Source organism: Epinephelus fuscoguttatus, linkage group LG6 (genome assembly GCF_011397635.1).
Source record: "Epinephelus fuscoguttatus linkage group LG6, E.fuscoguttatus.final_Chr_v1".
Taxonomy (NCBI): Eukaryota; Metazoa; Chordata; class Actinopteri; order Perciformes; family Serranidae; genus Epinephelus; species Epinephelus fuscoguttatus.
The window spans coordinates 43126403-43148746 of NC_064757.1; the positions used below are offsets into that span (position 1 = coordinate 43126403).

At 42.9% G+C, this 22344-nt stretch overlaps 1 protein-coding gene across 1 annotated transcript; it reads left to right on the forward strand.

Annotated features, from left to right (window-relative positions):
* Positions 1-528: 528 nt before the first annotated feature.
* p2rx7 (purinergic receptor P2X, ligand-gated ion channel, 7) lies at positions 529-19540 on the forward strand. Its single transcript, XM_049579590.1, has 13 exons — positions 529-770; positions 3671-3818; positions 3906-3977; positions 4101-4173; positions 6930-7026; positions 8104-8184; positions 8310-8445; positions 9340-9476; positions 11680-11770; positions 12054-12119; positions 13509-13613; positions 13771-13878; positions 16224-19540. Exons 1-13 carry the CDS (start codon positions 655-657, stop codon positions 16713-16715), a joined length of 1722 nt encoding a protein of 573 aa, XP_049435547.1. The 5' UTR covers positions 529-654; the 3' UTR covers positions 16716-19540.
* The last annotated feature ends 2804 nt before the right edge of the window (positions 19541-22344 follow it).

Genomic DNA, 22344 nt, shown 5'->3' on the forward strand with positions numbered 1-22344 from the left:
AATGGTTAGGTCCGGCTGCATTACAAACTAAGGCGACTCAGAGATGTATCAAAACGCTGAGAAGGGTGACTTTTGGTGTGAGGTGCCTGACGTGGAAATCACTGACAAAGCGACAGTATTTGACGACTTTGGAATGAGACAGGCGAAAAATCAGCTGTGTATAAACAACAGATGGGGGGGTCAGTGGGGGCCAGACAGCATGCTTTGCCCCAGGCCTCCCTAACAGTTTAATCCAGCCGTGGTTACACACTGCAAAAAATAAGTTTTGCTCAATACATTTTTGCATGTAACTGAGACTAATTTTTTTTGTTCTTAAAGTGAAACATCCGTTTTGTCTCAAGGTACTACTACTTCTTAATTATTGCTCTATTTGTTTGGACTTTTAGCTCAGTTTAGGATCGTGTGGATTGTGTGTGTGTGTGTGTGTGTGTGTGTGTGTGTGTGTGTGTGTGTGGGTGGGTGCAGTGCAGCTGCAGTGATGATGTTGGAAGTGAGAGCAGCTGCAGGACTTATTCTGGACATGTGACCCTCCACACAGGAAGGAGAGTCAAGAAATGAGTCAGAGATTCCTCCTCCGCACAGAAACCAGACAAAGCAGCCTTAAATCCCCAAAACACTACCACCAGCATCTTCATCATCTTCAGCAGCAGCAGCATGCCGTGCTGCGGAGTCTTGTGTCAGTATGAAACCAACAAGCTGGTCCGGATCCAGAGCGTCCGGCTCGGCTCCCTGAAGTGGAGTCTGAACGCAGCCATCCTGCTGTTTATCTGGTGAGTGAACATGAGGGAATATCTGGGCCCCCGCGTCGCCCCGCATGTTCAGGGAGCGGCTGCACTCTGCATGGTGCACAGTCCGGTGCAGCTCAAACCGTTTGACTACCGGCTGCAGAGAGAAACTGAGCCATTAAGTACATTAACTGATCATTAATGAGGCTGTTTGTTTCAGTGTTTGAGTCAAACTGAACCGTCTCTTGTGGATCTGTGACACTAAACTTTTTTAAATGTATTTTATTTTGTAGGAACTGCCCGTCTGACTCAGCTGTGTTTATGTTCCGGTACAGCAGCTACTTTGTTCCCATATTCCTCTTCAAATACTGTGAGAATTTCCCTGACATTATGTAGAAATACTCTGTAGAAAGTTTTTAAATATTGGAGCCCTGTAATATTCATCAAGTGCGCAGTGAAGACCAAGAAGTTTTTGCTTAGGGACTGTTCTTTACTTGTAGACTGTACTTCTAGAGGAGGCAGGTGTCTGGGGTTTGACTTATTTTTTGACCCTCCCAGAAGGTACAAATATTTCTCCTTGAGCCTCTCTGAGTGATGACGGAAAATGCACAACCCACTCTCAACCATAAAGTAGTTATTAGATTTTAAAACTTACCCTTCAGTGTTTAAAAGTTAAAAGTTGAAGATGAAATTCTGGAATTGAAATTCTCACTCTTGTTGTGCTGGTTAGTTCGTTCGTGATTTTGATGAAATATCATTATATTAAGCTCAGATTTGGTTCTGTGTTTTTTCTGATGTACACCTTTGTTTGTTTGTTTGTCTTTGTTTTAATGATAATTTCTGTTTTTACAGTTTCTGGCTGTGATAAACAGTGTAATTTTGGCAATTTTTAAAGAAAGTATGGGTTTGGAAGGGATGCAGGAGGGCTCTGAATGTCTTTTTTGACATTTGTATTAATATGTCAAATTTGTTTGTCTTAACATTTAAAATATAACATCTTAACATGTCAAATGTGCATTAAGATGACAGAAAACACTCTGTTGACAAGTTTGTTTCTGACACCTTAAGACGTTTAATATTGGGTGCAACCATTTCACCAGTTTCGGAGGGGAAACTGATGAAGTAGTATTTGATTGTAAGTGTCCACTAAAAATTGTCCACTTAAATGAGATTTGAGTACATTGGGCATAGTATTAGCTAGGTCATTTACAAGTGTGTTCATTCTTGCATATCATATAAAATGAATGCCTTAAGTTATTTGTTTTACCAGTACTTTGTATGACTGATATTATTGAGGTCTGCTGCTGAATTCTGTGTCATGTTTCACTTGGAAGAACTCCGATTTAATAAGTCAGCAGTGATTAAAGATGTGTAAACTGTGTCATTAAGGCAGATAAGCGGAGCGTTAGCTGGTTAACATCATGTTTATTCACTTCACATGGAGCTAAAGTTAATACAGTATTATATAAAATGTTCCCGTAATGTGTGACCCCATAAATCATCTTTCAGAAGGAGTCGATGTTTACTGTAAGCTAGCTCGGGCTGTGTTAAATGTGCTAACGGAGCAAGGCAAGCTAATCGCTAACACACTTGGTCAAAAAGGAAAACAACAAACGCTTTGAGATGGCTGTCAGAGATGACAGAGGTATGATTATGTTAGGTTGTCTGAGGTGTAGTCTCACTCTCCAGACCTTACTCAAGAAAAGAAAGGTCTGGCTGCGCCGACTCTCACTTTAAGATTGGAGGAAAAAAAACGCCCCGGCTGCTTGTATTTCTTTCAACCAATCACAGTCGTTCTGGGCGGTGCCACAGCAACGGTGCGCTTGCAAAAATATTGCTGGGGGAGGAACAGGTTTTGGTGTAACACGCCCACAAAAATATCACCTACAGGACGCGAACCATGGCAGAAAAATGGCTACATCCCTGCAAGATCAAACACCGCAAAAGTTAGTAAAGGACATGTTGAAAACTGCTACCAGAGGTGGTAGGGCGGGACTTCAGCGGGTGGCTCGTTTCGCCCAATGAGAGGCTGATCTATGCAGCGAACTTCCGCCCACTCAGACTAGCTGAGGTGTAACAGGTGGTGTGTTTTATTTTTTTAATCGATTATAGAAAAGAGGATTTGCATACTGTAAGCGTACTGTTTCATACCACTACTATAGGAAAATGCCAGGTTCTGGTTCAGTGCTCGAGGCCGCGCCTAAAATTTACGCATTGTATCATGGGGGCTACGAATAAGGTGGATACAGAGCTTGGTTTTCCTGAGTAAAACAGCACGTTTCTGATTAGGAAGAATTTTTTGATATAATTTATACTGAATGAAAACAAAATGTAGGCTATGGTACGTTACGGCCACAGTGGCTTAAAAAGCTTCCAGAGAACATTTGCCCTCCTCAAATAGAATTTATTCCCCCCAACAAATGACAGGGGATAGGTACGTAACCAAAAACGTACCCACTAAAAGGAGCCCACATGACCACAATGTAGGCAAAGTAGAGTGCGTCACAGTCGCTACGTCAGAAAGGGGTGGGCATGTTGACACCAACCAATAGCATGGAACCTCTAATGTTCTATACGTCTTAAGACTTCAGAAATGTACTTGTCAACAAGGCATTTGTTGTCGCCTTAACGTGCATTTGACGTGTTAAGACGTTATAGTTTTACCTGTTAAGACAAACGAAGTTGAGTTATTAAAACAAAAGTCAAAATAGACGTTTACAGCCCATCTGCATTCCATAAGCATGTCCAGTTACTAACTCAGACATGTTGTTAAAAATTCAAACCCAAGCTGAGAGAAGTTATCAGGGTTATTTTCTCTGACTTTACAGAAGACATGATACAGGAGTTACCACAGGTTGAACAGAACTATCCTGTCCGACCAGCTATCTGACCTTAATGTGTAAAATCTGTGGAATTACCGCTTTTTTTTAAATTTCATTTTGCAGCATCATGTTGCTGTGGAACAGGAAGTACCAGGAGTTTGACCTGGTTGTGAGCTCTGTCACCACGAAGGTGAAGGGTGTAGCTCAGACCCACCTGCCCGGGGTCGGGGACGTGGTCTGGGATGTGGTGGACTACAGTGGACCCTTACAGGTAGGAGGTCCTCAGGATTCTCTGGGTGGGTACTGAGTCTTGTGCAAAGATGGGAATTTAAAGGTGTCTTTTTTTTCCCCCTTTCAGAGCAAAAACTCGTTCTTTGTGGTGACCAACGTCATCGTGACAAAGAATCAGAAACAGGGGAAATGCCCAGAGGTGCTCTTATATCATCATTCATTTTCATTGTAGTAGTGACATTAGAAGTGCTACTAATGGTGCGATGATCCAGATGGACAGTTAGCAAACCTGTCTTATTTTGCAGCAGTGTTTATATTCCAGGTTCCCCTTAAAGGCAGAATGTGTCACACTGATAAGGACTGTGAGAAAGGAGGCTGGGATCAGAGGAGCCACGGTACGCTCACTCGTTCACATGCACACAAGAAACCAAGTTACTCATACCCCTCTGGTTCTTGAACTCGTTCTGTTCGGGACTCTTGGAACCTTGGTGCTATCTAGCGGATTGCAAGCATAGACCAACAATTAATGAGACCACTGCATGCTCTCTTTTTTTCAATTTCTTACCCAACTTCTCCTTTGCCTTCTCCATCCTCTCTTTCTAATCTGTAATACATGACACGCCCACTGATGATGTCACAGTTCGTACTTCAGGTTAGGAAAAATCTGCTATTTTTTTCATTCCAGCTGAGAACAAACTTCATTTTTGGTTGAAATGCTCTGAACCATATACTGCATGTTAAACATGGACGACATAACAGCTCCCCAAAAGTGAAGCCAAAATATCTTGATCTCCCCCTGGTGGCTGGCTGCAGTATAGGTCATAAATCTGTACTGTTTGTGGATGGGACATAGGCCAAACTTAAAAATCAAAGTAGATGGTTTCTATTATTTTAGGTAGTCTTCTGACAAGTTTAGTTTTAATTAGTTATTTCATGCTGCTCCTAACTGGTCAGATGGGAGTATGGGCGTGAACTTGATACCACGGTAGACTCTGGCTCCAAATGATGTCAACAGCACAAAATGGCAGCGGCTGTACCCAGGATATTTTGGCTTCTTTTTTTTTTTTTTACACTGGGAGGCAGTGTAGAGGTGTTATCCATCTTTATGTACAGTCTATGTTCTGATATGTTCAAAATTAGGTGCAGGAACCAGAGTGAGACCGGTTTCATGTTGGTGGAAAAGGGGTATCAGAGAAACAAGGTTTAAATGCACTGCAGTAAGCAGTGTCTTGGTGTCTTCTGATGGTTAAATATTCAGTTCAGCGTATTGAACACCATATTTACTTGGCATTGCCGGGGATCCTTTGATTTGAAATTAGAGCAGCCCAGATCATTATGGGATGGATTCAACTCTAGGAGATTTGTTAGCTAAACCGACATTCTGTGAACTCGGATCCAACATAGTATACTTGCCCTGACACACCAAGCTGACGGTCGGCTGTTGACCGAAGTCGGGCTGTCAGTGAGTGTCTGTTGTCCTAGTTTTTGCGGTGTGTCCTGCACCGTCGGCACTTCAGCGTCTGCGGATTTTCGGCCGATTGAGCATGTTGAATCGGCAGCGGAGCTTGTCAGTGAGAGAGATCACTCTGATTGGGTGTTCAGGTTTTATTTCCTCGCTTCCGTAGCGAGTGAATCTGCCTGTAGTGAAACCGAGGCTAACCGGTGCTTCCTCCTCAGGCTCCACTTCACTCAGCTGCCCCACAGACCCGCTGCTTCTTCCCACTTTATCCTGAATAACAAACTGGAGCTAGCTGTGAGCGGCTAGCAGAGCGTTAGCAGCAGCATGACCAGAGGGAAGCACAGCCAGTTAGCCTCCGCTAGTCTCTGAGCTAGCCCCGGCTCTCCGTTTGGATCCAACCGGAGCACTGAGCCCTGGTTTGTTATTCAGGTTAAAGTGGGAAGAAGCAGCGGGTTTATCGGGCAGCTGAGTGAAGTGGAGCCTGCGGAGGAAACACTGGGACCGTCTGGATGTAATAGTCCGTGGAGGTGCTGCGGTGCTCGGCTGCACAGATAGGAAACCCCTCGGCTGACAGGATGTACCACTCTCTCACTCCGCTACTTTGTTTATTTCGTGCATTCCTCGGACTTCTGGTTTCCCTTTTTGCGTTATTTCCTCTCACGCAGGCGCAGAACGTACGTGCTACTTGGCTGTCGGATGTAGTCCGTGTAGTGTGTTCAAATGCAACTGACACAGGGCGACGTGAGGCGACGTAGACGACGCAACAGTTGGCTTTTGACGCCACTAGTTCTTTGATGTCGGTTTGGTGTGTCCGCACCTTTACAGAAATAGGTTTCAAGATTATTAGTGCTGTTTACATCAAATTCCTATCCTACCTATGTTAAATATCGGAACTTTTTTGCCTCTTTTTGGTGTTGGCAGTGAAAATTGTTCACCCTCAAAATTTGTTGGGTTATGTTTTCGGAACAATGAAGACAGTTGGACAACAATTAGATATAGAACAGGATGTAAGCTCTGCAGGTTGGCAACTATAATGTTTTTTGAAGTTATGTACAGATTTTAAGGCATTTTATTATCTCAAATTGCTTGAGAAATAGTGCATATAGCTGCAATAAATGGGAAAATATCTCTAAGGGAGCATGGCCAAGGATTCCCCCAGGCTGAGTCCAGAGTGTTTATAACATCTAGCTCCACCCCTGGTAGTAGCCTGATTACTGGGAATCCTCATATACTTGCAGATCTGTAACCAGATGTCTCCTTTACCCTGGACCTAATTTTGAAAGCGTTACTGACTTATTCTAACTGTAGCATTGATACAAGTCAAATGTTTAGCATAAAATGTGACTTGATTACACTTTTAGGGGCCTCCTTGTGTGACTGTCAGTTTTGGATAGACTTTGGAGGATCCTTTGTCTCCCCACTCTGCTGTCACAGCAACACGTTCCTTGTCCTAAGTTGGTTGGTACCAGCTGACATCTGTTTCCACAAGAAGCAGAGGAATGTGTCATGAATGTGTTGCAGTTTAAGCGTCAGCCAGTAGCTCTCAGCTCTCTGCTACATAACAGATCTGTGTTACAGTTAAAGCTCACACTGTTGGCACCTCATCAGCTGCTGCAGAAATCAAAACTGCCACCTTTTGTTCTCTGTTGTGACACAATCAGTGGAGTTTAAATATTTGTTTTCCCTCTGCAGGGATCAAGACAGGATCATGTGTGAGGTATGATGTGTTGAAGAAAACCTGTGAGGTGTCTGCGTGGTGTCCAGTTGAAACCAAGACGAACCCTCCAAGGTAAACTCTACCAGTCCGTTGTCAGATCAGGTCTTTGTCACGTGACATCACACTCAGTAGTGATTCAAATTTTGTTGATCCACTGACATATAATTAGGTACTGAAAGGTCAAAATGTAAGTTAAAGGATAACTTCACCCCTTATTATGGTGAATTTATGAGTAAAACTTTTTCTCATATGCCTCCACGGTGAATGAAGGATCCAAAGACAGAAAATTCTTGATCAATAAAAGTCATAGGGGTCTGCAGTTTCCTCCATGGGGTGGCCTGGCTCAGCCTTAGATATAGGGCGAGGAGCTCGGATGTCCGGAGGGAGCTCGCAGTAGAGTCGCTGCTTCTTTGCGTTGAAAGGGGTCAGTTGAGGTGGTTCAGGCATCTGATCAGGATCCTCCTGGGCACCTCCAGTTGGAGGTGTTCCAGGCACGTCCCACTGGTAGGAGGCCCCTGGACAGACCCAGACTACGCTAGAGGGATTACATATCCTGTCTGGCCTGGGAACGCCTTGGGGTCCCCCAGGAGGAGCTGGAAAGCATTGCTGGGTAGAGGGATGTCTGGAGTACTTTACTCAGCCTGCTGCCCCTGCAACCTGGGCTTGGATAAGTGGTTGAAAATGGATGGATTGATTGTACTGCAAAGGGTTTGCGTCAGTTTGCAATCTGATGTTTTGATATGGTTTTGCTGTTGCTAAACTTGAACCCCTATGACTTGAATTTGTCAAACATTTTCTCTAGTTTTGAATTCTCCGTTCACCTGAGGCATGCGACACAAACAGTCTTTTTCACAAATTTAATGCAACATGGGCTGAGTAATTGATATGCAAATGGACATTTAGAGATAACTGATTTTTTGGCCACTTGGGGGCAGCAGAAACAAGTTGATGTACAATAACCTTTTAAAGTTTAAATGTGAACAGTTGCTTTGTTACACACTGACATATTCAGAACTTGGTTAGAACTAGTATTTCGTGTTGTTTTGGGACTCTGTTTTTGGATCGCGTTAAGATGGAGGAACAGTAAATTCTAAAATGTTCTGTATTGATTCCAGTGTCTAATATATTTTTTATTTTTTCCTGATGCAGGCCTGCTCTGCTGGCTGCAGCTGAGAACTTCACCGTCCTAATAAAAAACAACATCAGGTTTCCTGCGTTCAACTACATCCAGTGAGACTGCTTTATGACTGATGGTGTTTGGAACTGTTTCCTGTTTTATCGCACTTAATCGCCTCTCTTCAGTGGCAGAGAAACTCTGACTTCCTGTGAGTATCAGAGTCTGATTTGTTTTCCAGAAGGAACATCCTCCCACAGATGAATGACGCCTACCTGAGGAGCTGTCATCGAGGAAATGACGCGCTGTGTCCCATCTTCAAACTGGGAGACGTCGTTCGAGAGGCTGGAGAGAAGTTCTCTGTAATGGCCATAGAGGTGAGGTCACATGTTCAGATGTTTATTACAATCTGTGTCTTCTTATTTCCGTACTTCTGGCCAGCGTCACAGTCATGATAACATTTCATGGACTAACATTGCTGAAATCTCAGGATGCAGCAACATTGCAACACCACAACTTTCTCTTTTTTGGGTTTCCTCAGTGAGCTATGTCCTAAGCAAGGGATCGAAGAAAGTAGAAATGAAACAACCCAAAAAAAGGAAGTGTGGACTCTGCAAACTTTCTTCAGTTTGAGTGTAGAGTCAGCCAGTCCAACAAATGTTTGAGTTTTTCCTAAGTAGAATTTCTCTTTTATTCTTTTATTAATTAATGAGCTGATGTTTCTTCATTCTAAAATTGTTCATTTTTGTCGAAGTCCTTTTAATTATTATTTTCTTAAAACAAATTAAATCCAGTGGAAATAAATTTGTTTCAGTGCAGCTACCTCCCGTACTCTTTCTTATTTCAATATACACTTGAAATTTTTAGAAAAATCTCAGAAGAAGTTGATTCTGTCGAAAGCCAAGTTGAAATTCTTATAATGTATTTGCAAATTTTATTCACTTATTTTAAGGAAATAAGGATTTAAGGACTTTGTTATAGACAGCAGTGACTCCAAAGATGCAGAGCTTCCTGGTATTCAGCTACCTGCATTGAAAAATGTTACTGAAATTAAAGAACATAATTATTAGTATCAAAATGAGCGTAAAGTCTGATAAGTAAAAGTAGTAGATGCAGGACATTAGCTTCTGTGAGTTAAACACTGACCTCACTCACATCTGGGACCTGGACTGTTGTAAAAAGTCCTGTTCTGGGTTTCCCTCAGATACTGACTCCCTTTCATGGTCACTGAGGTTTTGTGGTTAATGGCTCATATTTCATTTTGACCACAGGGGGGCGTCATTGGCATCCTGATCAACTGGGACTGCAACCTGGACCGGCTCATGCACCGCTGCCAGCCCAAATACACCTTCAGACGGCTGGATGAGAAGGAGAGCAACAAGACGCTCTACCCAGGCCTCAACTTCAGGTGCTCAGCTACACACACTCCTCATCATGTGACCAGTACAGGAAGTTTATCAATTTTACACTCAGGTTTATAAAGTCAACAGTTTGTACAGATGTGTGATTGTATATGTCACAAGATGTTGGTGTTTAATGTTGATAAGTTAAGGAGTGTGGCTGAGTGTCAGCCTGAGCATGAAAAGTATTGTCTTCATTAAACTACACACAACACTTGTGGTCACTGGCATGTTGTTGTCGATTGCTGCTGCTGGCTTATGTTCTTACGTATTTATTCTGTTTACATCAATGGCCTGGGCTGTAGAAATGAATTGCCTCCTAATCTGAATCTGAATCTGAACCACTGTGGAAATTAAAGAATGAGTCATGCCATCCACGTTAAGTCTCTGCATGTTGCTTCTTCTATACGAACGCCACAAGTGGGCAGTATACAGCAAGGTAACAAATAAAACTAAGTTCACAGCAAGTGAGCACATGCTGAATTTTACAGTTCATGTGATAACCAGAGGAGAACTTTGGATGTTGCAGCAGAACACGGACAGAAATAAGTTCAGAGAAGTAAAGACCATAAAAGACATAAATAATGAGAGGTATATAAAACTAAAATAAAAACAGAAGTAAATATAGACACTACTGGGCGGCAGTGGCTCAGTCCATAGGGACCTGGGTTGGAACGGGAGGGTCGCCGGTTCACATCCCTGTACAGGCCAAATATGGAGCATGGACTGGTAGCTGGAGAGGTGCCAGTTCACCTCCTGTGCCCTGCTGAGATGCCCCTGAGCAGGGCATCGAACCCCCAACTGCTCGGGGCACCTGTTCATGCACAGCGTGCACATACACTAATATATAATGGGACTTTAGTCTGTTCTGTTGCCTACACTAAGAAGGACAATTGAGTCAAGTAGACGGTGTACATTAACTGAAAACAGGGCGTCTGCAGGTCCTTAAAAAGTCTTAAATTCAGTTTTATGAATATTAGGCCTTATAAATCGTTAAATAGTTTTAAATTTGAATTCATTGGGTGACCTCTAGCTCACCTGGTAGAGTGTGCGCCCCACACTGTAGGCTCTACAGTAGTCCTGTGCAGCTTGGTGACCTTAGAAGTGAATCTCTGCTTTTTGCAGATGATGTTATTGTGTTTGCTTCATCACTCTGTGACCTCCAGCATGACCTGGGGCGGTTTGAGTGTGAAGCAGTCAGGGTGAGAGTCACCACCTCCAAGTCTGAGGCCATGGTTCTCTGCCGGAAAACAGTGGATTGCCCCTTTGTGTTGGGAGAGAGTTACGGCCCCAAGCGAAGGAGTTCAAGTATCTAGGGGTCTTGAGATGGATCGGCGGTTTGGCACAGCATCTGCAATGATGCGGGCGCTGTGCTGGATCGTCGTCGTGAAGAAGGAGCTGAGCTGGAAGGCAAAGCTTCCGATTTATTGGTCCATCTATGTCCCAACCCTCACCTATGGTCATGAGCTCTGGGTAGTGACCAAAAGAATGAGGTCACTGATACAAGCAGCCGAAATTAGTTTCCTCCGTGGGGTGTCTGGGCTCAGCCTTAGAGATAGGGTGAGGAGCTCGGAGCCGCTGCTCCTTCACCTCGAAAGGGGTCAGTTGAGGTGGTCCGGGCATCTGATCAGGATCCGTCTGGTAGCCTCCTGTTAAAGTTGTTCCAGGCTAGTCCCACTGGTAGGAGGCCCCGGGGCAGACCCAGAACATGCTTATATATCTCATCTGGCCTGGGAACACCTTGGGGTCCCAAAGAAGGAGCTGGAAAGCGTTGCTGGAGAGGGACGTCTGGAATACTTTGCTCAGCCTGCTGCCCCTGCTACCCGGCTCTGGATAAGCAGTTGAAAATGGATTGATGGAGTCTTTAAACCTACCACTGAACCTAACACTGTCTATTTACTTCATACCTGCACTGACCTGTTGGTAATATATAGACCACATATATACTACTTACCTTTATACTTGTAATGTTTGAATAAAAAAAAAGTTTGACAAAGAAGATGATGAGTCTTTTATCTGGTTAAAAATGACCTTGAAAAGGTCTCAACACGCGTTAGATTTAAGTGTCTGATACCGGAGAACATCTGACGAACACAGCACAAACTGGCACATCTTATTTGACTTCAGATTTGGGGTAAGCAATCCTGCGTCATGCTTCTCTGTGTGCTGCTGTATTTGTATTATTTGTCTTATCTGCTGTTTTCTGATCAGATATGCAAAGTACAACACGGTGAACGGAGTGGAGGAGCGAACGCTGTACAAAGCCTTCGGGATCAGGTTTGATGTCATGGTGTTCGGACAGGTGGGTTTGTGTTTTATGTCGGGGGTTCTCTGCTTTTTTAAGACTTAATATCTTTAAACTTAAATATTTGTGTTTGCAGTAGAGCCTTTGTGAAATTATTTAAAGTATATTTCCATCTTTAATCATCTGTTTTTGTTGTGGTTGAGAAGAAATTGTCCAATCTGGAATATCTTTTATCATAAACTCTGTTTGTCCACGCCCACATGCACACAGTGCGTCTGTAACTGTGGAGGAAAATGTGGAAAATAAACACAAACAAGTGACAGTTTGATCTGTGTTCCAGGCGGGAAAGTTCAGCTTCATTCAGCTCATCATCTACATCGGCTCGACGCTGTCGTACTACGCTCTGGTGAGAGACCACACAGTGTTCAGACGCGGCCACACAAGTGTCCATTCATGCATTTATCCCCTGTTAGCAGTGAACACAGTGGCAGCCAGTGTTGGAGTGTACAAGAGTGGGACTTTAGATGGTGGCTGCATCTGGACACACTGAATGAGTTTGACTACAGAGAGCAGAGAGAGCTAAATAAGATCAGTCTGTAAGATGAACGCTGCAGGAGAAAACTGGTTTGGTTTGAATGTTGAAATGAAGAACTGCAGCAGAGAAGACTCAGAAGAAGTCTTGTAGGCAAAACATCAGATTCCACTGTGAGCTTTGGTGCGTAGTGATCTCCATGCAGTGATGAATCATAAGAGTGAAATCACATTAGGAGAACTTGTCTGTGATGTAACCGACAGACTTGCAGTTTGGAGTTTGACCTCTCACTGCTGTCTGTCATCTAAACTCTAAATACTATTTGGCCTTTAATGAAGCGTTAGATGGGAAGAGCTTTACACAGACTGGAAACATGCTAGTCATAGATATGTATTCAGTATGAATGTTCTAATCTAACTTTTGTAAAGAATGTATATGAGATTATTGCACAAAATGTCAAAGCAGGGCCAGAGCCTGGGTGAAGCTTACACTCACTTTATTAGGTACATCTTGATAGTACCAGGTGGGACACCAACAAGGTGCTGGAAACATTCCTCAGAGATGTTGGTCCATATTGACATGATGACATCACACAGTTGCTGCAGATTTGTCGGCTGCACATCCATGATGAGAATCTCCCGTTCCAGCACATCCCAAAGGTGCTCTATTGGACTGAGATCTGGTGACTGTGGAGGCCATTGGAGTACAGTGAACTCATTGTCATGTTTGAGATGATGTGAGCTTTGTGACATGGTGCGTTATCCTGCTGGAAGTAGCCATCAGAAGATGGGTACACTGTGGTCATAAAGGGATGGACACGCTCAGCAACCCGTCTGGCACCAACAACCATGCCACGTTCAGAGTCACTTAAATCACCTTTCTTCATCATTCTGATGCTCAGTTTGAACTTCAGCAGCTCGTCTTCACCATGTCTACATGACTAAATGCACTGAGTTGCTGCCGTGTGATTGGCTGATTAGCTGTTTGCGTTGATGAACAAGCAGCAACCATGTCTTTAGTCAGCTGTGGTTGTTGCTGATTGAGCAAAATACAAATTGATTTCAGATCAACACACAAACATTCTGCTCAGATTTAATCAGTTTATTTCAAAAAAATAAATTATTTGGTGATAAACACAAATCTCAGGTATGTTGGCACACTGCTGACGTCACTGATTCCTGATGCAGGTGGAAGCTGCGACGGCGACTGTGAAGCAGGATGAGTGTGTAGTAGTGTGAGTCTGTGCGTGTCTTTTTCCTCCAGACGACCGTGATGATCGACTGGCTGATTGGAACCAGGTGTTACTCTGCAGAGGTCGGACAGAACTACTCTGAGAAGAAGGTGGAGTCAGTCCAAGACAAGCAGAAGGTGATGAATGGTTTGATACGGCCGATGATGTGATATCAGCTGTAAACCCATCGTCAGAGTTTTTCTACTTTACTTCGACATCTGATAAGTTTTCAAATCCCTCTAATCAGCTGGTTTGGGATCGTTCTGAATGTGTCGATGTGTCTGTGTGTTGCAGTGTATCCTCTGCGTGTCCTACGTCGACGAGAACAACATTCGACTGGTGAAGAAATCGAAGAAGAAGAGTTTACAGGACAGCAAACGGATTTCTGTTAAGCCACGCAAGGTGAAGCTGCTGCAGAGAAGTAACACGTAGTAATGTTCCTTAGAGACCTAAAATCTTTCCATTGCTCTGATACATTAGTGAAGCATCAACAGGCTGGAATTCATTCTGGTCACTTTTATCTGAATGCAGATATGAAGCATTATTACAAGGGCTGTCAAAGGATTACATTTTTTGATCGTGATTAATCGCTGAATTTCAGTAGTTAGTCACGATAAATCAGACTTTAAATCGCAGTTTTAAAATCCCATTATTTTGCATTTCAAAACAGTTTTGAAGTCCAAGTTAACAAGGTGAAGTCTTACCTTTTGGAGTACATAGCAGGTCAGCAGTGTAAGTCACACAGAAGTGATGTACGTCACCTGAAAGCTGGAAACCTGATGATTAATTTGAGGTGCAGCTTTACATCTGTGATAAACATTGCATCCAAAAAAGTGCACAGTTTGTGCACAAAACTGTATTTGACTAACAAAGTGGACATGTCTGGGGAACCACAGAACCCAAGGCACCTCGTGGGGACCTCTGTGAAAATGCCCATTGTTTTTGCCTCGCCGAAATTAAGCCTACATTTAGAGTGTTATTTACCCTGCTCCCTGAAAAGCTAGCATAACATGGTTGGTACCACTGGATTCCTTTGGTCTTCTAGTTTCATATGAAGCAGTATCATATTGATCATATTGAAGGTGGAGACCCTCACCTTAGTGGCTGTAAATATTCCCATTACTTTAATTTTGTTGGGAGGAGAGAGGACAAGAACACTGATGCTGGAGGAAGTCATACTATCCTCAAACCTCCAGTCTGAAACACCTATTATGACCAACAGCACAACAATGTGAAGTTCCAGGAAATACACCCCACACGGTTCTGAACTCTGGTCTACCGGGGAAAGTCCTGTGTTTTGTGACGTGTCCTCCACTGTGACCTACCTCCTTACCGGTTTCTTCCCTCTGTACTCCCGGGAACTGCCCATTAGTTCGACAGCCCATTGTTCCGGCCATATTAAACTCATTGTTCCTGAGTCCGTTCTGAAATCATCATGATGCCCTGTGGTTAAGGTCTGGTTAGGTTTAGGCACAAAAACCACTTGGTTAGGGTCAGGAAAAGATCATGGTGTGGGTTAAAATGAAAAAGAAAGTGACAAACACATAAGCCGTGAGCCTGCTCTGCCTCAAGCCGGTCGCGGCGCACCATACGCCCGCTGCAAGCCGTTCAGCACCACGGACAGTCGGACTAATGGGATGTCGAACCAATGGGCTGTCGAACCAATGACATGGACCCGTACTCCCATCAGCACATTGGTCACGGGACCGCAGCCTTCCTAAATACAAAGGTTAAACACAAATTCCTGGCTCATGACTACATGCGATATGTACAAATTTTTGTGCATTACGTTTTGTAGGCAAGTGTACGTACATACAAAACAGTGCATAAGAACAGTCCAAGTGATCTGAACATAGAGGCTCCGTGCTCTGAGCCAGCGTGAACCAAGACAGTGACACTCATTACTTTTTAAATCGTTCCACGACAGCACATTACCATTTCACCCTTGTCGTAGTTTACCTTTGAAAATTAAGAAGACAAATGCTTTAGAGCATTTTTCTAAGAAGCAACTCAACAAATACATAAATTCAGAACTTACCATGTTGTCCAAAGGCTTTGCTCACTAATCCCCACGCCCTCACCTTGTGTGTTCTGTCTCTGAACAGTACTGACGTTGAGTCGTAGAGCTCCTGGTGCCCAGAGACAAAGACAATGAGCTGGCCCCTCATTTCTGATTCTCTGTAACGTCCGGAGAATCTCAGCTAGACCTCAACGCTGACAGACTTTCTTGACACCTCATATAGTGAATTGCCCTGCGATGCTGGTGCAATTTCATGTCTGTTTGCATCATGCACTGATTTTGTATGTAACTGTGCTGCGCGAAACGTTTGCTTTGCCTATGGGGTGAACACACCATAGCACCTCTTCCTAACCGGATGCAAACAAGCGAACATTGAACATCAGATTTCAGTGTTTCCCAGTGACGATGTCCTAACCCACTCAGTGCTCCAGGGAACAGGCTAAGCAACATGTCGCCGTGGCCTCATTCAACCTAGCTGTCTTGCTCAGGGCTCAATAGGCTCCCTGAGTGTTGCTGTTGCTCGCAGTATATGTGGACACTGTTTGAGCGTCATCTGCCAGAGTTCGCTGGCTCACTGTTTGTTAGGAAGAGATGTAAATACAGACAAAAGCACCTGTTAGATATCACCAGAGGTATGTGAGTAAATATGGTTTGATTAAGGTGAATTGATTCTTTAAAAAGTTAAAATCTCATCATTGACCTCAGTGATATATCCTTGTCCCGACAGGAGGACAGTGGACACCTGAGAGCCGTCCTCTGTCTGCTCCAGCCAGCTGAACCCGACGCTCAGCCTCCCCTCGACCATAAACCCGACCCCAGACCCTGCCGCCCAGCCTGGTGTAAGTGTGGCCGCTGCACTCCGTCCTCCCTCCCTCAGGAGGAGCTGTGCTGCCGACGGAGCGACGGCGCCTGCATCACCTCGTCTCCTCTCTTTGAGCAGCTTGTGTTGCGTCGCTCGCTGCTGGAGGCCGTCCTCCTGTATCGGGACCCTCTGTCTCCACCCGAAGATCGTCACCAGCCCTCTGCCCTGCGTCACTGCGCCTACAGTCAGTACATCAGCTGGAGGATTGGGGTCCCACCTGAGGACACCCACCCTGCTGTCCCCAGCTGCTGCGTGTGGAGGGTGAGGGAGGAGTACCCGAGCCCGGACCGACAGTACAGCGGCTTCAGACCCGTCAGGATGGCGTCCATGCAGGCCTGCGCTAACGGAGAGCTGTGAGAGGAGAGCAGGGACTCCACCGCTGTCTGAGCCACTAACTGTAACTGTTCATGTTGATCCTGCCTCACAAAGAAATGCAATAACTTTATCAGCTTGTGCTCAGTCAGAGGGGGCTGAGAGGATGAGGAAAAACCTCACTGAGTCAATAAATCACTGCAGTTTCTAACATCATCTGTCAAATCATTTGGCTGCTAATTTAAAATATAAGCCATTTCTCAGTTTCACTCCCTTTAAGCAGCCTTTTGCCTTTTATAGGGCAGAAATATAATTTTTAACATCACTAACCTGCTCAGACAAAAGATTTCTGCTGCCAGGAATGTGTTCAAATCCCTCACATCGTATGGAAAGATAAAGTTTTGTTCCTACATGGAAAGAAACTCCTCAATTTCAAACTGCAAACAGGTCATGGCAAAGACAGATAAAGGGTGACTTCAGTATTTTTTACCATGTTTTTGTGTCTAACTAATGAGAACAACAGTTTTTGTAACTGGTCCAGTATTCAGTGAGATTGCTGCAAGTGGCATCAGCAGAACAGACTGCAATAGAACTTTGATGAGCAATTGCACACCGTTAATGTACGTCCACTACAAGTGCTTGTTTTTATCACTCGTGGGCTCAGATTATTATTATGGGTGTCTGATCACATTGCGGAAAGGATCCCTACAGAGATACATCTTTTTTGTTTAAAGGGATAGTGCACCCAAAAATGAAAATTCAGCCATTATCTACTCACCCATATGCCGAGGGAGGCTCAGGTGAAGTTCTCACAACACTTGTGGAGATCTGAGGGGTGAGTGGGTAGCAGCCCAACTGCACAACTAATGGCTGATGGCGCCCCAGATTCAAACGTCCAAAAACACATAATTGGAACCATAAAATATCTCCATACTGCTCGTCCGTAGTGATCCAAGTGTCCTGAAGCCCCGACATAAAAAGTTGTTTGGAAAAACGTCATTTGAACTCTGTTTTTAGCCTCATTGTAGCCTGTAGCTCTAACTGCCTCTCCTCACCCTATCTCTACGGCTGAGCCCAGACACCCTACAGAGGAAATTCATATCGGCCGCTTGTATTAGTGACCTCATTCTTTCGGTCACTACCCAGAGCTCATGACCATAGGTGAGGGTTGGGACGTAGAAGGAGCAGTAAATCGAAAGCTTCGCCTTCAGGCTCAGTTCCCTCTTCACCATGATGGTCCGGCACTGCGTCACTGCAGACGCAGCACCAAACCGACAATCCATCTCATGCTCTTCTCTACCCTCACTTGTGAACAAGACCCTGAGGTACTTAATACTTGATACTTATGCTGATACAGTCAATTAAAAACTCATTTCAAACTTTTTGTACTGGCCCGGTTAAATATTGCAATAATAATGTTAGGTAAAGTTTGCATCGTGCTGCGGCACACCATCTGAGAACCACTGGCTTCGACACAAAAACATGGGGAAAACTAGGTCCACGAAAAAATACATAAAAACAAAGGTATCCTTTAATTCAGTGTGTTGAAGACCTGATTATAACCCCTAGAGGTGCTGCCCCTAACAACCCTTTTAAAGCTCTGTGATTGTAATAACGTGCTGCATCTTGTTTTTTAATATGAACATAAACAGAAATATAACAACGGTTTGTGGCTTTATGGGGAGTTCTGTGCTGGAGCTATTTCTTCAGGTCACAGTTGTGACTCTAAAGTTTCCAGCTTTGGTTCCATCGTGCCTGACACCAAAATAAAAATCTGTTCTTACTTTACTGGACAAATCTGCCAACCTGCACCACAGCCGGAGACACTGCACAGAAATGTTTGGTGGATGGATAAAGTGTTAAGTGTCAGGAAATTATTCCAGATTGTAGCTTCATCTAAAACCACAAATTGCTGTATCTTGTTATAAGCCACGCCGCTGTTTCCTGCCTTAATGCTATGCTAACAGGCTGCTGGCTGTAGCTTCATATTAACCAAACAGACAACAGAAGGGTACTGATCACTCTTGCAAATACATGTACATGTGCATGTATTTCTCAAAATGTTGAACTTTGATGCACAGACATGAGATTGATACCGATCGTCTAACAAGAAAAGAGAATAAACCTGTTTCATAGCATGTTGAACTTTCCCTTCAAACATTTCCTCATGTTTTCATTGGTCTGGATCTTTACCCGTGAGAAACAAATAAAGACAAGGGTGAACTCCGCTGGATGGTTTCTTGTATCAGAGCTCCAGTTTGGGGGATTTTTCTGCAAGACTCAAAAGTTTCAGCTTCGCAGACCTCGAGCAGCTGCTCTGGCTGAGAAAAGAGAGAATGGTCCAAAATAAGTACATACGTCTCCAGACAAAGATAAGAAGCTTCATTCATCATACTGAGATATAGTTTGAGTGTGATAGCAGGAGGAGGTCATACATGAACCATAATCTCTGCTGTGTTTGTGTTCCTCACAAAATGACTAAAAGACGTGTTCGTCTGTGGCCCCAGTCAGACAAATGAGCAACCTGTACATTTATTTTGTAACAGAGAATATTTCATGTGAACAAAAAGGAGCAAATCTTCTCATAACGGCAACTTTTTTCATCATGAAGTCAAGAAAATTACTCAGAAACACATTCAGCCGTCAAATATGAACACAGTGCACCAGGGTTGTGAAAAGGGACCTGGATCCTTTACTTGGATGAAAGCAGTAATATCAGGGTACACTCAGTATGTTCACGTGCACAGTTAAGTCGAGCTACAGTTATAGTCTGACCAGGCAATTTAACTGGACTACTGTCGTCCTCTCCCAGTATACAAGCACAGGAGGAGAATCAGTGTGTTGACCAAAGTACGTCTGACCCCGTTACGATAGGTGGAGATATGCCCCCTGTCGGGTTGTTGGTATTTGACCTTTTTCCTGTTGACCTATTATGTCACAGACCAAACAGCTGAGCGTCGTCCAGGTGTTCTGCCACGTTTTTGAACAGATTCTGTGTTTTCATGTATGTAAGATATTTAACTCTTTCAGCTGACACAGCATGAACTGTGTGTCCTCATCCATCCAGAAAGTCACGGCTCTGGATGTAGATTTCTCCACGTTGCTACCAGCTTCTTCTTCTGTAACACATTCAGTGCTATTTGACTTACGGGTCAAAGCCCGGGGTGGAAACTGTGGAGCATGCTCAGAGCGCCTCGGCCAGTTTGGGTCTGATTGACTGGATACGTGCAGGAGGAATTCAACTCTCAGTTAGTCCGACTTTGAGAAGTTTGATTTAGTACGATTTCATTAAGACTAACATGTTTACGTGTATTCTAAAAGCCTGGTTGTAGTCAGACTGACACAATAAATCAGTTTTCTCTGATGTCATGTGAATGTACTGACTTTAAAAACATAGTGTCTGGAGGTTCTTTAATCCAAGTCTCATTTATTCAGAACTGAAATACACCCACATGCCAGGCACCCTCAGGGCACACTGTGGGTGTTGAGGTGATTTATGAGTTTTAAATTTCTAAAGTTTTTAGTTATATTTAGTGAAAATGCATGTGTTTGAAAAGTACAGAGCGTGTGAATAGTTAAATGAGACTTTGATTATACTGCACGAGTTGTTCTAGAGTGTTCAAACAGTTTTGATATAGTTTTGTTGTTGTTAAATGGGGACCCCGACCACTTCAGTTCATCGCAGATTTCCTGTGTTTTTTAGTTTCTTTTTTATCACCAGAGGCAAACGAGAAAAACAAAGCTGTTTTCACAAAGTCAACATAATAATAATAATTGATACACAAATGGTTATGTGGTCATTTCAGACCTCACATATTGAAATTTAAGACTTTTATGACTTTTTAGGCCTAATATTTATAGACTATTGAAAGTCCACAATTCTTTTTTTTTTTTTAAACTGTGCTTATTGTTTTACCTCTGCCAAGTAAGTGATATTCCCTCCCTCTCTGCATCAGATTTTGCAGCCTGCATCACAATTAGGTTATTTGCATCACTATCATTATTAGGTTATATATGCCTTCACCATGGAGACACTGTGGTGTATTTATTTTGTTTTCATTTTGTACCAACACAGAATATATATGTATATATTTTTGTCAGATTTTGCAGCCTGCATCACAATTAGGTTATTTGCATCACTATCATTATTAGGTTATATATGCCTTCACCATGGAGACACTGTGGTGTATTTATTTCGTTTTTATTTTGTACCAACACAGAATATATATGTATATATTTTTTGTATTTTTCACTTTCTTTTTTTTATAACACAGAACATTAATTTCAACTTTAGAATTACAATATTTAGCAAGTAAAACAAGTTGTGCTTTCTGGCCACCAGGTGGCGCTATTTTCACTGTCTCAATTGCTGCTGAGGCTGTCAGACCATAGACTTTATTTATTATTTTATCCACTTTGCTTCAACCGATCACCAACAAAATGTTATCATCTGTTCCTTGTTCCATTATCCACCTTTCCTGAAAATTTCATTTTGAGTTATTTTGCAGACAAACAAACAAACAGACCAACGTCAGCGAAAACATAACCTCCGTGGCGAGGGTAATAAAAACTATTACACACAAAAATATAATAGTAATATTGTTGTATAGCATAAAATGAGGAAAAAGCAAAAAGGTTAAATCAAAATCCATAAAAGCAAAGCTTAAAAAAGGGGGGTGGGGTTGCGTAGGAGAAGGTGATGGCTGTAGTGTTAACTAATCCTTATCAGTATTTCATGTAATTGAAATGATCTTTAAAAGGTTGCCAAATTTTGTAAAATTTCTCTCCTTGGTTTTTTTTAGAGAAAACTCCAGGTGCTTCATTACATTGTTCATTAGTTTGAGTGTGTTGGTGCAGTCGAGTACGATCAACCTACGTGCCGAAAGTTCACATTTCTAATGCTACAAACCTTTAAACCTTCCTCTGAACCTAATCCTGCCTTTTACTTGTTGCCATAAGGTAGATTATATTATAGCATGTTTGTTGTACCTCATTAATCTCTAGCTGTGATAACAGATGCCGTTTGTGGATGTTGGAACACTGAGCTAGGAGTTGTTTCTTTGTCAGCCTAGATGTTGGGTTTCGAAGCATCCATGTATCCCACAACCTCTGCATGTAACGTAAATGTATAGTAGCATATATATATATATAAGCAACCTGGCCAAGCGGGCACCATAAACACAAGCAGACAACTGTCATGCACCTCAAATGAGCAAACACAACATCCATTTAAAATCCACATAAACATGTAGAATTCACTAAAACTATTTCAGTGATAATTTGAGTATCAATCACATCGACTGAGATGGACTTAACTTACTGTAATAACCATATTCCCACATAAAACCCACCTCTGCATGGGACCACATATGTACTACTTTCCTTTATAGTTACCTACGATGCTTAAACTAGAAAACAAACATAAATGATTTGTCAAAACAAAATCTCTTATATTTGGTTAAAATAATTCTGAATCTGATGCTGTAGACACCCTGAAAACACACTTTAGTCTTCAAAATTTAAAAAGTATGTTCAGTGAAATGCTTAAAAAGTAATATGCAGAATGGTCCCTTTCATAGTATTCTATCAGTACGACCTTTATATTAGTTGTTGTTTTATTATCAGTGACTTTTACATATGTTTGATGATAATCAGATTAATGTAGTGGAGTAAA

Excerpts from the sequence above, each read along its gene's own strand:
- p2rx7 (XM_049579590.1), top strand. The coding sequence starts at position 655 with ATGCCGTGCTGCGGAGTCTTGTGTCAGTATGAAACCAACAAGCTGGTC. Across the intron at positions 771-3,670 it reads GCCATCCTGCTGTTTATCTG|CATCATGTTGCTGTGGAACA; the intron begins GTGAGTGAACAT and ends TTCATTTTGCAG. Across the intron at positions 4,174-6,929 it reads CTGGGATCAGAGGAGCCACG|GGATCAAGACAGGATCATGT; the intron begins GTACGCTCACTC and ends TTCCCTCTGCAG.